The sequence below is a fragment of the Panulirus ornatus genome, chromosome 12, assembly GCF_036320965.1.
Source record: "Panulirus ornatus isolate Po-2019 chromosome 12, ASM3632096v1, whole genome shotgun sequence".
Classification (NCBI taxonomy): domain Eukaryota; kingdom Metazoa; phylum Arthropoda; class Malacostraca; order Decapoda; family Palinuridae; genus Panulirus; species Panulirus ornatus.
The window spans coordinates 57,247,370-57,262,153 of NC_092235.1; the positions used below are offsets into that span (position 1 = coordinate 57,247,370).

The window sequence follows — 14,784 nt, forward strand, 5'->3', positions numbered from 1 at the left end:
CATAATTCATTTCTCAAGTAATTTTCATGTACACGTAGAATACGTTGTAGGGCCCCGTCTACCTCTCCGTACTTTCCGATGCCTTGCATGACTTGAAAAAATTCAGCTATTCGTTTGTTGTTTGGATCATAGGGTAATGCGTTAACACATAAACAGTCCTGTAACCAGGATGATTAAAAGTGTTTAGCTTTCATTATTTAAAAGATTTTTACATTTCAGATTAAAAAAGTGTGGTTCATGAAATTTATCAGTATTCAGAGATAAATGTACTTCATGAACGAAGTTTTACTTCAGAACCAACAAAATTCTGTTTTTCTACACAGTAATTTATCAACACCATTAAATGTATTTTAGTCCGATGAAACGAGGCTCTTAGCTAGTGGGATATTTGCATAGTTGATTAGACTTCAGGCTTGTCGACTGCCTGCCAGGGTGATTATAAGGCGGTCAGCGTCGAGTTAAACGAAAGCTAAGAAAACCTTCTGTAGATGTTTAAGATCAGTCTAAGACCATACACGCTCTCACTGCATATACGACGCCTAAACTGGTTAATAGAATACTCTTATGGAGTGTAAGAGTAGGATTTTGAAAGTAAACAACACTGACTATCTTTCGAAGGAATCGTGGCTACGAGCATAAAAAAAAAAACGAGCTATGAAAGGATTCAGTCTTGACGTTTAGGTAACATTTGAGTGAATATAAAGAAATGGACGCCATTAAACCTGGGAATTTTTGAAAAGTTGGCAACTTGGTAGTGTCGCGAGGAGAGTTGTGTAGGAAAAGAAAGTGAACCTACCAGTGTGGCTGAGGGTAAAAAAGAAAAAAAAAAAAGGCGTATTAAAGCCTGGAGGGAAGACCGGTATGAACCGATGGAATGTTCGGAAAGCACAAGCACAGACGACGCTTTAGTTAACATTTGGATATCGTGTGAAGCGGGCGGACGGAGTCGGAAATTATGATGTTTGCCTGAGAGGCAGGAAATATTAAACATCAGTAAATATAGAATGCTGGGGTGGTATTGACGTTTGAAGCTGATGGACAAGATGAAAATCACCAACAGAGTCTGTAGGAGCGATTAAGAGATATAAAGAGGCAAGGCAAGACTACGAGTGATATGGAAGTCTAGAGTGGAGTGTATGGACAGTTCCAAAGACGGACGTGTGGAAACCATTGTCCAGTGCTCCATTTTGGTTGGTAGGAAACGCGCGCTGGTATATGTGTAGGTAGTTTGAAGGTATGTAGTACATTGATTGACTCGTTCGTACTATTATTAGCAGTCCATACGTTATGTACATACATCTCAGATATTGTTTGTCACTAGTCAGTCATATATATATATATATATATATATATATATATATATATATATATATATATATATATATATATATATATATATATATATATATATATATATATATATATATATATATATATATATATATATATATATATATATATATATATATATATGTATATATATATATGTGTGTGTGTGTGTGTGTGTGTGTGTAGTTAGTTGTAGGTGCGAGTTTGAAAAGAGGAAACATGGAGGAAGTGTTTTAGATACCTGGAAGTGGACATGGCAGCGAATGGAATCATGGAATGTGCAAGTGAGTCATGAGGTGGGGAAGGGTACGAAGGTTCTGGGAGCGCTAAAGAAGTGTGAAAAGAGAGATGATTATTTTCTAGAAGGGCAAAAATGAGTTTGGTTGAGGATATAGTCGTCCCAGTAGTATCATACATGGCTTTAGGTAAAATTGTGTTGGTGTGAGGTGGTTTGATCGAATAAGTAATGAAAGGTTAAGAGAGACATAGTAATTAAGAGAAAGTGGTTGAGAGGGCTGTAGAGGATATGCTGAATTGGTTTGGATATACTGTAAGTGTCAGAAATGGAGGGAAAATGAGAACGGAGAGACCAAATAGATAATGGAAGGATGGAATGAAAAATTTTGAACGATCGGGTCCTGAACATACAGGAGGGCGAAAGACTTGTATGGAATAGAATGAATTGGAACGATGTAACATACTGGGGTCGATGGACGGAACTAGGGCATGTAAATCGTCTGGGGTAAACCATGGAGAGGTCTTTGGGGCCTGGATGGGGATAAGGAGCTGTGGTTTCGTTGCATTACACATGACAGCTAGAGAATTAGTGTGAGCGGATGTAGCCTTTTTTCGTCTGTTTCCTGGCGCTACCGCGCTGACGCAGGGGGTGGCGATGTTGTTTCATGTGGGGCTGGATGGCGTCTAAATGTGCGTGGATGTAGCCAAGATGAGAAGAGAGGAGAGATAGGTAGTATGTTTGAGGAGAGAAACCTAGATGTTCTGGCTCCATGTAAACCAAAGCTCAAGGGTAACGGGAAGACTGGTTTGGGAATTCTTCGCAGTAAAGTCAGGGATTCGCGAAAGGAAAAGGATTAGGGAAGGGATAGCACTAATACTGAAGCAGGAGTTGTGGGAGTGTGTAAAATCTTTCGTAGGCTACAAAGGGGAGAACAGGGAAAAGGGATAGACCAAATTGGAGATAGAAGAATAGAGTTAAATAGATTTTGAGTGATCGGGACCTGGGCATGATTGAGGATGAAAGGCTTGCACGGGATAGAGTGCATTGGGAAGATGTGGTATACAGGGGTGGGCGTGCTCTCAATGGACTGAACCAGGGCATGTGAAGCGGTCGGGGTAAACCATGGAAAGGTCTGTAGGGTTTGGATTCGGTGCATTGGGCATGACGGCTAGAAAACGGATGTGAGCGAATGCGGCTTTTCTTCGTCTATTCCTGACGCTACCTCGCTAACGCGGAAAACGGCGATCAAGTATTGAGAGAGAGAGAGAGAAAGAGAGAGAGAGAGAGAGAGAGAGAGAGAGAGAGAGAGAGAGAGAGAGAGAGAGAGAGAGAGAGAGAGAGAGAGAATTGGCGAGTGTCGGTATACAGGGAGCAATATGCTGTTACTGGACTGAATCATGGCATATAAGGCACCTTGGGGAAGAGCTGTGGTTTCGTTACATTACACTTGACAGCTAAAGAATGGATATGAGCGAATGTAGCCTTTCTTTGTTCCTGGTACTGCCCCGCTAGGGAGGCTGATGCCCCCTGTTTTTCAAAGTGGGGCCTGCTTCTGTCTTGTGTTAATTATATAGGATACCATGTCCGTGAGCTTTGTATATATTCTAAACCGTTTTATACTTTACGTCTCCTAAGCAGTCATATTGTTGGAATCGTGTGAACACGAGATATAACCTCTTCTTTGTTATATTTCCGGATCAAGCAGACCTAACTGTGCATTTTTTGTAGCACTTGCAACATCCGCGTTATGTGCACGACCGAATCCAAGTAGAGTGATGGATATAACCAGTGTCTTAACTTCGTCAAACTTGTCATCGAATAAAACTATGGATTATTTACTTGAGGTATGACGTAAGTTAAATAAACTCGTATATCAGACAATGGTAACAATGTATCACAACCTCAATACACATCTGTATTATATATACACCAGTAAATTTGATTTTTACAAAAGACTTCAATGCCATATCAGTACTTATCTTCTTGGAATATTCCTTATGATTGATGTTTGTTCTTGGTTTTTTAGCATGACGTAATCAAATAACATCCACATAATATAACCATTGACCTTGTATTACTTATTGTAAGATCACATTCTTAATGCCAAGAATACCTTCACCTCGCATCAAAGAAAACGAGGCAGGGGTGTGTCTGTCTTATAGACAAATCACAACCTTCGATTATATCCTCCAAGAAAACAGACATGTCTTAACCAATCAATAGTACGCCTCAGTAGTGAAATATTTCCTCATCGGCCAATCAGCGAATAGTTTGGGACTGAAGTAAGATGTTTTTCTTGTTTATTTACAGACGTCACACCTACGTCAGAAGGTGACTGAGAGTCAGTATCAATAATCTTTACACTTTATCAGCTTCCCTCACCTCTATAATCATGTGATATCAGACGAATTGAATACTGTGGTTGTTGGTCCTAGCCGGAGCCAAATATGAGCGCCATGAACCACGTTTCTGCCCAGGTCCCGAGGGTAGTCATGAGACGTGTATGACTTTCACCTGCTTCATTGTCATGTACAGTGTGTCTCAAATGGTTTATGTATTATCACACATGAGGCAGCAGTGCCATATTGTATCGCATAAAACCGACATGTGTTTTGCTCACTTAACAAATACGTTTATTGTTAGGGACATTGTGCCATAGTAGAGGAATGTGTGGCAAGAAATTCGTGAAGGTGAGTGCAATCACTTGACTGTACCTGCCCAGTTTCTTGGGAATTTTATAGTTTAAGGGCACCACCTCAATCACTGCAAAATATCATTGATTTCATTTGGTAATAATAGTTCACGGAATTCAGGGTAAGCAGAGACTAGAGTTGCTCTATTTGGTGCCTATATTATATTTATCTGGTACAAAATAAAGGTGATGGTGGGGAGGGCTTTGAAGATTAAGGTATAAGTGGGATTAGGGAATGTTAAAGCTGGTGAAACACCTCTAGAGATTAACAGAACGAATGAAACCCCCCACCAGACTTCTGGGAGTACTCAAGGAGTACCGTATTTTTCAAAGTTATTTGAAAACTTTGATTTTTTATAGTTACAAATGTATTTTTTGTTTATACTGTTTGTATTTGCTTCCACACAGTGCAAAAATCATTCATTTTAAGAATCATCAACAGTATATTTTTATATACATGTCATGGGGATAATAGAAACCCCAATGAGGGCCATCTCACATCAAAAGAAAAAATTAAATATCATTAAGAAAAGACTATGGAGATCAGTTTGAGCTTCTTCGTTTTTTTGTAAATTTGATACTTCTAAAAGATGAGAGGTAATTCTATACCTCTGTTTTTTGTGGATGATTTTCCCAAAGAAACCAGGGAAGGCATGAGAGAATGGCTGGAATGATACCTATAGAAGAAGAGAGGGCTGCAACATCACCATGCCTGAAAAGGGATGGTTAAATAGATGTGATAGCAAGAGAGCTAATAAGGCAGGAGGCATTTAATTCCACTTTGAGAGAGGAGTAGACAAAGTGCCATTTCCAGACATGCAAGTGGTATTGTACACCATTCTTGCAGGAGTAATGCTTGTGGAGATATGGAATAGCTGCTCAAGAATGATTAATTTTGCACTAATACAGCACCCCTAGATTTTGTAGTGTATATTACATGATGTTGCATGTTTTAGAGGACATGGTTATGTCCATCATATTTGTGGTATTAAAAGTTTAATTGTAATGTTTTGATATTTAATGGGGAAGTGATTGAGACGTATAAAGATGGAAATTGAAATTCTGCTTGCAGTACTGAATATAACCAGGTTAGTGTACTGCTTCCCCAATCAGAGTTGCTGTGCTAGTGAATAGAGGAAAGATGTTCACTGCAAGTGAGGAGAGAATCGCTGACTCTGGTGCTATTGTGCGACTAGGCTTCCCAACCCCAAAACATCTTACCTCCACCCCTTCCCTTTTTATCTTCTCTGTGTCGACATATTCTATTCCTTGGTTCTTGTTCTTGGATTCCCATGCTTTATGCATATCAAAATCTCAATCATTTTGAATGATGGTCTAGTAAGTGTATACATATTAATGCATGAAAAGATAAAAAAGAATTTTCAGAGTGAAACATATTTTCAGATTATAGTAATTGCAACACCATAGATAAGAATAAACTTAAAGCAAGTGAAACTTAGAAAATTAATTTGATACAAAGTTCTGATAATTTTAATATTATTTTTATGGAAAAAACTGGCCAATTCAAGTGTTTGAGCATAACCCCCACTACATATAGGCCATGGTACTATGACACCTTATTCATCCTTCTCCCAAGCCATGGACTAGTTTGTATAAGTTCTTATGCTAGATTGATTATTTATAAACTTTTTATGAAAAACACCTGTATGGTTGCTTTTGTGCACTAATGAGTAGAAACTGTAACAGTATCCTCTAACACTGAGCAGTTGATTTAGTAGAAAAGCAATGAATCTACAAAGAAATTATTCATAGATTCTGTTATATGTAAGGTTTTCATTTTGTTATGTGAGAGCCACTAAATCTTTTTTTGTTTACCAAAATTCTTATCAAATCTTGCTTGTCTTTAGCCTCTTTAATCACAGTGTTACAAATTGTAGCGGAAGCTTACGTTTAGTTTTGTAACAGTCTAAAGCTTTTTACTCGTCTAAATCAGAATTTTTACCACTGATTGGTAGATAACAGCTGTTCAAATTGATGAAGTAAATTTTTTTCATCAAGGATCAGATTATTTTTTGATCATTCATTGTCCCACCAGATTTAGGACTTCTTTCAGCAGGTTATTGTACAGCCTGTAAAAGACAAGGAATTCTATAATAGTACTAGTTTGTTCAGTTCTCATTTTACAGTTACTGCTGCACTTTTATATAACATTCTCTCTTTTTTCAGCACACTTGTTAATCATTGTATAAATACATTTTATGATTTTCTCATTTACATGTGTATTTAAGGAAATTGATTAGTTTCTTTTCTTACTTCCTTAATATTATCCAGTCTGGTCTCTAAGATACTTGTCACTGGCTTGCACTCACTAAGCCCTTTATATAACAAGACCACTGGACATCAGTTGCAAAACTGTAGTTTGTACACATTCTGCTGTTTAGATATTAACCAGTTTGATAAATCCAACAACATACTGTAACTTCTGAAAAAAGAAATTAATTGTCGGAATTAAGAACACTCAAAATTACAGACCTCTGGACTTTGAATAGTACAGTACATTGCTGTACTGAGACAGCAGTGTACAGGACAGATTCTTTCTTAACGATCATTTAGGAGCCAGAAGGTGTTAAATCCAGTAGCATACCATGCTCTAATATTCTGAGAGAAAAAAAAGAGAAATGTTGAACTTTCTTAAATGGTATTTTTGGTAAGATTATAAGATATGTCGTCAAATTGTATATTGCTGGATTTAACTGCTGCTGTTAGGTAGAAAATTCAGCTTTTCAGTGCTAGTTAGTTAATTAGATATGGGGATGCAGGGCTGTTCATGATTAAGTTTGTGGTTACTGCAATGAACTTTAATGCTCCCCTCAACACTCAGATAAGGTGCATACAAGATACAACATTAATATGATGATAATTTTATTCAGATTGTATTTTCCATATTTGATAGAATTATATAAACATTTCTGATGTACTTTGTACGTTATTGCACTTTTCTAGATGATAAACAGGATTCTGTCCATGATTCATTATTTTAGATTATTTGCATGATTACACAGTTGAATATGTAACTTAAGGCATTTTTATAGATCATGACTTGAAGTGTGTGTAACTGCTAGAACCATGGATCGCCTACACCTCCATATCCTCAGTATCAGGGATGAGGTAGTGGAGAACTGGAATATGGTACAAGACTTTGTATCCAGCTTCCTGCCAAAGTAAGTTGAATATGTTCTTCCTTAAACTGTAGGTATGTAAGGACATGCATACACTGTGGCCTTGAGTTGTGATGTTGTGACCTTACACTGTTATAAGATTAGGGTATATTGTATTGACGTGCAACTCTAAGCTTCAACTTGTGATGGATTTGAAATGAAAAAATTGAACATGATATTTCCGGTCTAAAAATATTTCTTTACAATAAAGACTAAGGTATTTGTGTACTTTTCATGCATATTTAAATGATGTCAGTGCCTTCAATTTTTATCCCAGCTCATTATTACCATATCCACAGTAAATATAGGAATTTCAGCATGTGTTAGAGGGAATTTAAAGATACTCTTGGGATTATGGGATGAAAGGCTGTCTTTGCCGAGGTAAAGTTAGGATGCTTAAGAGAGTTGATAATAGTCAGAAACCCTTGGTTATTGCTGTTTCTGTGGGTCACACTCACTTCTTTATATTTCTGTCTTATTGAAAAACCGTTCATTAATGAAGTATAGCAGAATGTTTTGAATTGTTTTTGTATTTACCATATGTATTTTAACTCTCATTGCTGAATACTGTTCAATTTGTATCTCAACCACTGGCAAAATATGTTCATATCCCACCTGCTAATGGATGGCTTGTTTAGGTCCTCTATAGAGGGCTTAAAGATCTTTCCTGTGGCTACAAGGAAAATTACCAAGAAAGAAAAACGCATACCACTCTGCTAACGCTGTTCAGCTTTTTGAAATGCCATAGATGACTTCTTCAGTTAAAACAATTGCTGGATCATATGTAGTGATTAATGTTCCTGACTGTGACACATTCACGGGCCACCAAGGGTTGATCGCATATGTTTGAATCCTGGTTATGGTAGTCGGTCAACAGTCAACCCAGCTGTTCACCCACCCTTAGGGGTTGGTCGATAAAATGGGTACTTGTCTCAGGCTAGAGTATACCGGGGTCGACGTGCTCTTAATGGACTGAACCAGGGCATGTGAAACATCTGAGGTAAACCATGGAAAGTTCTGTGGGGCCTGGATGTAGAAAGGGAGCTGTGGTTTCAGTGCATTATACATGACAGCTAGAGATTGAGTGTGAACGAATGTGGCCTTTGTTGTCTTTTTCTAGTGCTACCTCGTGCACATGCGAGGGGAGGGGGTTGTCATTTCATGTGTGTTGGGGTGGCGACGGGAATGAATAAGGCCAGACAGTATGAATTATGCACATGTGTATATATGTATGTGTCTGTGTGTGTATATATATGTATACGTTGAGATGTATAGGTATGTATATGTGAGTGTGTGTACATGTATATATATACATGTATGAATGGGATGGCCTTGATTAGGGCCTCAGCTACCCATGCCATCTCAGCTAATACAAGAAAAATAAAAGATATAGACAAATCCCTCCCTCTTCCTTCCTGTAACCCTCTTTTCATTCCCATTCTGTTTCACCTCCACCATCACCATCACTGTTTTTATGTAATCAGTAAAATTTCATTTGCATTATTTGTGATGCGGCACCAGCTGTTATATAAGATAACTCAGGGGTAGATGTCAATATTATAACCTTAGTTCCCTTCCCTCATCCTCCTAGTAACAGCCAGGCTACCCATCCTGTTCCAGCAATGCTTAAAACCCTCATCCTCACATTTAGTGCAATACCTTTTCAATTTTTAGTAAAAGCATCTGAATTATGTCTTGAAAAGCTTGCTACTGTGTATTGGTAGTAAGCTTAGTTGTTGCAATTATAGTATAATCTATCCATAAATGTTAGATTAAGATTTTAGAGGAGGAACATAATATCTTGCAACAGCTTTCAGTGGTTCAACTTTTGGTGGATTTGGCAGATGACAGGTTGTGTAGGAACATGACTCTGTTGTACATTGAGGCCATGGTGTAACTTACGGAAAAAAGCCATCAGAATGATGTGAGTTTTTTATTGATGATACAGAATATCCTTTTTTTTTATGTCAAATCTCTGGTTATGGAGAAGAGTCCATGTTAAGGCCAGGCCTTAAATGAAATATAGAGGGCTAAATTGTTGGTGAATTAAGGAAAAAAAAAAGAGGAGGAATAATTTTTCATTTGTAGAAAGAAGTAGAAAACTTTCCTTTTAAAAAGTGGCAGGTTTAGCTGTTAGGAAAGACATAAGAAACCTAAGAATTCTAGAGCTTAAGAATTCTAAGGCTTAGTTTTCACAGCTGTCTACATTTGAATTACCAACAACCACACTATAATCATGCATTGCTTTGGCTTGCTAGGTATTACATGGTCTATCTAATGTTGCAGAGCACATAAGTAGGAATCAGTTTTCAGGGGCAGAAAGCAAGAAAGAGAACAAAACCTGTACGGTAGTGCACCAGTCAAATTTTGAAGTCAGACTGAATTGAGTTGATAAATCAGTTTGCTTTGGACTCCATCTAGTGAAAATGTAGAATTAGAACCTCTACAGATCCTAGAGTAGTGTTCCATACAAGATGAATCAGTCCTTTGTACAAGGGAGCTGTTCAGAGAAGAAATTTTTGGCATCTTGATGGGACACCCAGTTTCATAGAGGCATACATAGCTTTCTGTGTAATGCATGGTTTCCAAGATAAATTAGATATTAAGGTGATACCAGTATGTTGTGATTGACAATGAAATCATGCAGGAAGAGAGGAAAGTTATGATGAAATTTTAGGAGGAATGGGAAGGAATTGTGTTTTAAAAGTATCAAGTTAATTGTGTTGCAACTTCTTGTCTGGAAACCCAGTTCAAATCTAAGTTTGTAAAGACAGGACAAGACAAAATGTAAATCTATCTGCTAATAATGCAGTTGAACTGCAAGAAGGGGAGGAATGTGGTATTAAGTACTCAGCATTTTAATGCATATGGTTTCTTCTGAAGAAAGAAACTTTTGATGAAAAGGAAGAAATGAATAGGAGACAGGCCATGTACACACATAGACGTTGTTTAACACTTGTAATCAGTACTCTCTTGTGTAGTTATATTTTCCTTGTATATGATGAAATAATTCTCTTAGAAGAAACTGAGAGCAAGTACAGGTGGTGCTTAAGTGCTTGCCATTGTTTTTAACCAAAACACTGTTATATCCACTTATGTTGGAAAATGGACTAATTTACCTTTCTCACAAATATTTCCCATCTTGTTTGTGAATCAATATCAGAAAAGTAGTTATGTAGTTTGTTGGTCTTGTCTTCACTGTTATGTGTTACAGCAGCATCATTGTAAACACTTTAGAAGATTTTTATGCTTATTCATTATGGGTGTGGGTTGATTTTTGCAAACAGTACATATCTTCATTTTAACATAAATAATTGGCATATGATTGTGTTTAAAACAACAATTTTTGACATCAAGAGGCAGTGTGATGATCTTTTGAAATTCTCTTCTGACAATGAAACATATTAGGGGCATGGCCAAGCATAACTGATTTCACATGGCAAGTTTAGCAGAGCTCAATGAAGTAGTGTATGAAAGTTTCAGGCAGCGTTAAAGTGAAGGGGTGTCTGTTTCTGGCTCTATTTTATGTGAAAAGTTCAGACAGTTTCATTGCTCATAATTACTTGATTTTTAAAAGTCTGTCCATTGCTTTGTCCCATGTTTTTTTTTTTTTTCTTATGAGCTTTGACTGTGTATTATCTCTTTTTCTTACTTAGGTTCCTTTCTCAGATTGTAATTTTTTTATGTTCTGCATCATTCATGTCCTCATTGAAATTGATCTGTAGTCTTTGTCTCTCAGGGTAATTTTATGTGTGGATAACTCTTTTACAGACGACATAACTCTGTAGGCATAGCCACCGGTGACTTGGGTCATGACTCAGATGGACGTGTTTGGGTAGAAGTAGGTGGTCCTGGTCTTAGATTGCGGGTGATGCACCTCCATCCAGCCAATCCTTCTGTAGCAGAGGGAGTGGTGACGCGTCTCTCAGCAGCTAAAAATGGTGACCAGAGAGAAAATATAATAAAATTTCCAGATGAAGATGAAGTAAGTTGAATTTTATCCTGTTTTCATGATCAATGAAAACAAGATTGCTTATGTGCAAGAGAGATGGCTAGCATCTTATAGTCACTGAAGATGTGGATGTTAGATTAGGGGTAATAGGGTTTAATTTGTTTCTCATGTTTTAAGTTCTCATTATTGTAAGGAGCACATATATTAAAAAAGTTATGAAAGAAGAAGGGTATTTGTTGATGCTCTCGATTCTTTAGAGCCATTTTTCATTTTTTAGGATGTGTGATATCACACTGGGTATTTAGTCTGTTTTTGGATAGTATGGTGAAGGAGGTAAATGCAAGGATTTTATAATGAGCTGTGGATCTGTGATGTGTTAGAGGTAGGGTGGCATGGAAAGTTGCTGTTTGGAGAAGATGTAGTTTTGTTGGCAGACTTCAAAGAGAATCTTTAGAAGCTGGTGACAGAATATGGGAGAATGTTTTAAAGGAAAAAATTGAGGGTAAAGGCAAACAAAAGTAAAGCAATAAAGTGCATTAGGGGAATGAGACAAAATGGTTTGAGAGTAAGATTGAATGGGAGGGACTTGAAGGAGGTGGAGTGCTGTAGGTTGCTGGGAATAGATGTGGCAGAAGATGGAACCATGGAAGCTGAAGTGATTCATGAGATGGAAGAGGGGGGCTAATGCTGTGGATCGATTAAGGAGCTCATAGAAGGTGAGGTCACAGTCTGCTAGAAGAAAGTTGGGTAAGTATATTATAAAGTACCATATTTCCAACAGTGTTGTACGGATGCCTGTCTTGGACCTTCAACATAAAAGGGAGGAAAATGAGCATGGTGGAAATGAAATACTCAGGGACAGTATGTGGTGTGAAGCAGGTTGATTAAAAAGTAAAAACAATGTAAGATGTGTGGTAGTAAGTGCAGTTTGACTGAAAGATCTGTCCAAGGTATGCTGAAATGGTTTAGATACATAGAAATGATGAGTGAAGGAAGACAAGCTAAGCAGATCTACATGTCAAAAAGGGTGAGGGAGAGACCTAGAAGGATATGGAAGGATAGAGTGTAGGAAGCCTTTAGGGTATTAGGGCCTGAACATTCAGGAGGATGAGAGGCATACTTGGAATAAGATTAATTGGATTACTATTGTAGAGGGGTGATGTACTGCCATTTAGGTGAATCACTAGTCTATGGGATTTGGCTGTTAAGCTCTGATTTTAGTACATTATACATAACAGCTAGAGAGAGGATGTATGCAAATAAGGTTGTTTTTTGTTTGTTAATAATGCTTTCTCACAAAAATGGGAGAAGTAGTTAGGAATGCAAATTAGATAGAACTTAATGTCTTTCTTGAGTTTTTGCATGGTTCCTAATTTTGAAAATAAGAAAATTACCCATTGATGATGCTGAGAATTCACCATTACAAGAAAACAAAATTCATATATGAAAGAATGGAAATGAAAGTTTTTCATCTGTAATGTGCATGGAATTGGTCATTTTACTATTCAGTAAGATTCAAATACATTTTTTAAGGGAACATATATTTCCAGATATCCCTGGCATCGTTGGAGGACTATTGGTTTAATCACTGGCAAGGACCATATGTCATGGCTGACTCCAACCAAAACACTGTTAACTTCAGGCGTTCAAGACGTAGTTTAAGGAAGTCAAAGAGGAAATTTCGTTGCTCTGTTTGTAACAAAAAGGTTAGATAGCATTTTGCTTTATAAGATTATGATGAAATATATAACCAGTCATTATAACACCTTTTATTGTGTTGCCTGTGTAGCATGGCAGACTCTTAGTCATCACTTTGTCCATTGTCCTCTTCCATCTATCTCTGTCTTTCGTTTCAAGCCACACTTTAATTTTAACTTAAACTTAGTCATTTATTAAAAACAATAAGGTGAACAGCTGATAAACCCCTTAGACTTATTTTCCAGCATCAAATATTGAATGACATTGGAATCTTAACTCTTACTTGGATTCTACCGAAATTATGTCTCTTATAGAAATATTTAGCCTTGAAATTAACTGTCCTCATAACTGGTCATAACTCTTCATGAGAATGACAGGAGCTGGAGACTGGAAATTCTCCCCTTTTGTAGTATCACTTTCTAAAAGTAAAGACACAAATAACCAAGCTAGGATATATCCTGGAAGGCTTAGTTCATGATGCTGTCATGCAAAGGCTGGAAAGTCAAGCATGTTTAAGATAAAACAAAATGTATAATTTTTCATTCCTGCTTGCTGTTTGAATATGAGCAAGTTACCATGAGGAAAAGACAGCTGAACCTAAGAGGAAAACTTCACTTGGCTCATTGGACCTTTATAATGTCATGTGGATTGTGTTTGCATGTCATACATCATCCAAAGATAACCTGAAAGGGAATTAAAAGCTCTTGCATATTTGAAGTGTCCAGTCTTGATTGCTGTGAAATCTTTGCCTGGGTTGAAAGCCTATTTTCTCATCTTTAATCTGTCCCAAAATTGCTCTTCTTTGTTTCTTTTGATTTTCTCTGTTTAATTTCATATCACTCTGTGTTAAGTAGTTCGTTTGCACTTTATTCAGATCCCTCACATTCATTCAGACAGTGAAATATTTTTTCATTTTTATGAGTACCTGGAGAAATGGTTGGAATGCATCATAGTTAGACTAACTTCAATTACAGGAATTTTTATTTTCACTTTAGATTGTGGGAGCCATGAGTCATCATGATGAATTACAAGAAGCTCCTTGTTTTGATGGTGAGAATGTCTTAGCCCATGTGCCATCTGTTAAACTTGAAACGAGAAGTCCAAAGTTAGAGGAGGCTGCAACTGGTAGTTCAGATGATGAGTGCATAAAACCTGCAGTCAGTGAGGAGGCTCTTTCGAGGTAAGATTACTCTGGGGAGTTCTCCCACTCTGTATTGTATAACCTGATTTACAGAATTCATGTTTCTTTTCCATTATATTGCATATGCAAGAGTGCAAGACTAGTAAGGGAAAAGAAGAGGAATCACCTTTGAAAATAGAAATGCAGCATGCAGTTACTGAGACAAAAGTCCAAAGTTAGAGGAGACAGCAGCTGATAGTTTAGATGATGAATACATAAAACAAGCTGTCAGTGAAGAGGCTGTCTTATGGTAAGATTTGCAAACTTGTTTCTTTCAGAATATTGCATATGCAGGAGATAAATCTGGGAGTGAATCAAGAAGTAAAAAGAAAGAAATGTGGTGTAGAAATTATTCATTTGTAAAGTTTTATTGGAGGAAGATAGATATTGATAATTAATTGAATGGCAGGAATACTTGTGAGACAAAAATGGCGATGGATATGGATACTGGTGAGAAAAATGTTATGTTGCTAATAATGTCACATTGATCTGAGTTATTCATATCAGTATTCCATA

General features: G+C 37.1%; 1 protein-coding gene across 5 annotated transcripts in view; it reads left to right on the forward strand.

Moving 5' to 3' along the window:
* LOC139752082 (uncharacterized) overlaps window positions 1-14,784 on the forward strand; it is a 106,498-nt gene that overhangs the window by 74,392 nt on the left and 17,322 nt on the right. For 2 of the 5 annotated variants that reach the window (XM_071667939.1, XM_071667942.1), the window contains 4 exons: window positions 7,313-7,441; window positions 11,210-11,423; window positions 12,941-13,096; window positions 14,084-14,268. In XM_071667939.1, coding sequence (XP_071524040.1) covers window positions 7,347-7,441; window positions 11,210-11,423; window positions 12,941-13,096; window positions 14,084-14,268 — 650 coding nt within the window. In that variant the 5' untranslated portion in view covers window positions 7,313-7,346. The other 3 variants (XM_071667940.1, XM_071667937.1, XM_071667938.1) reach the window with 3 other exon arrangements.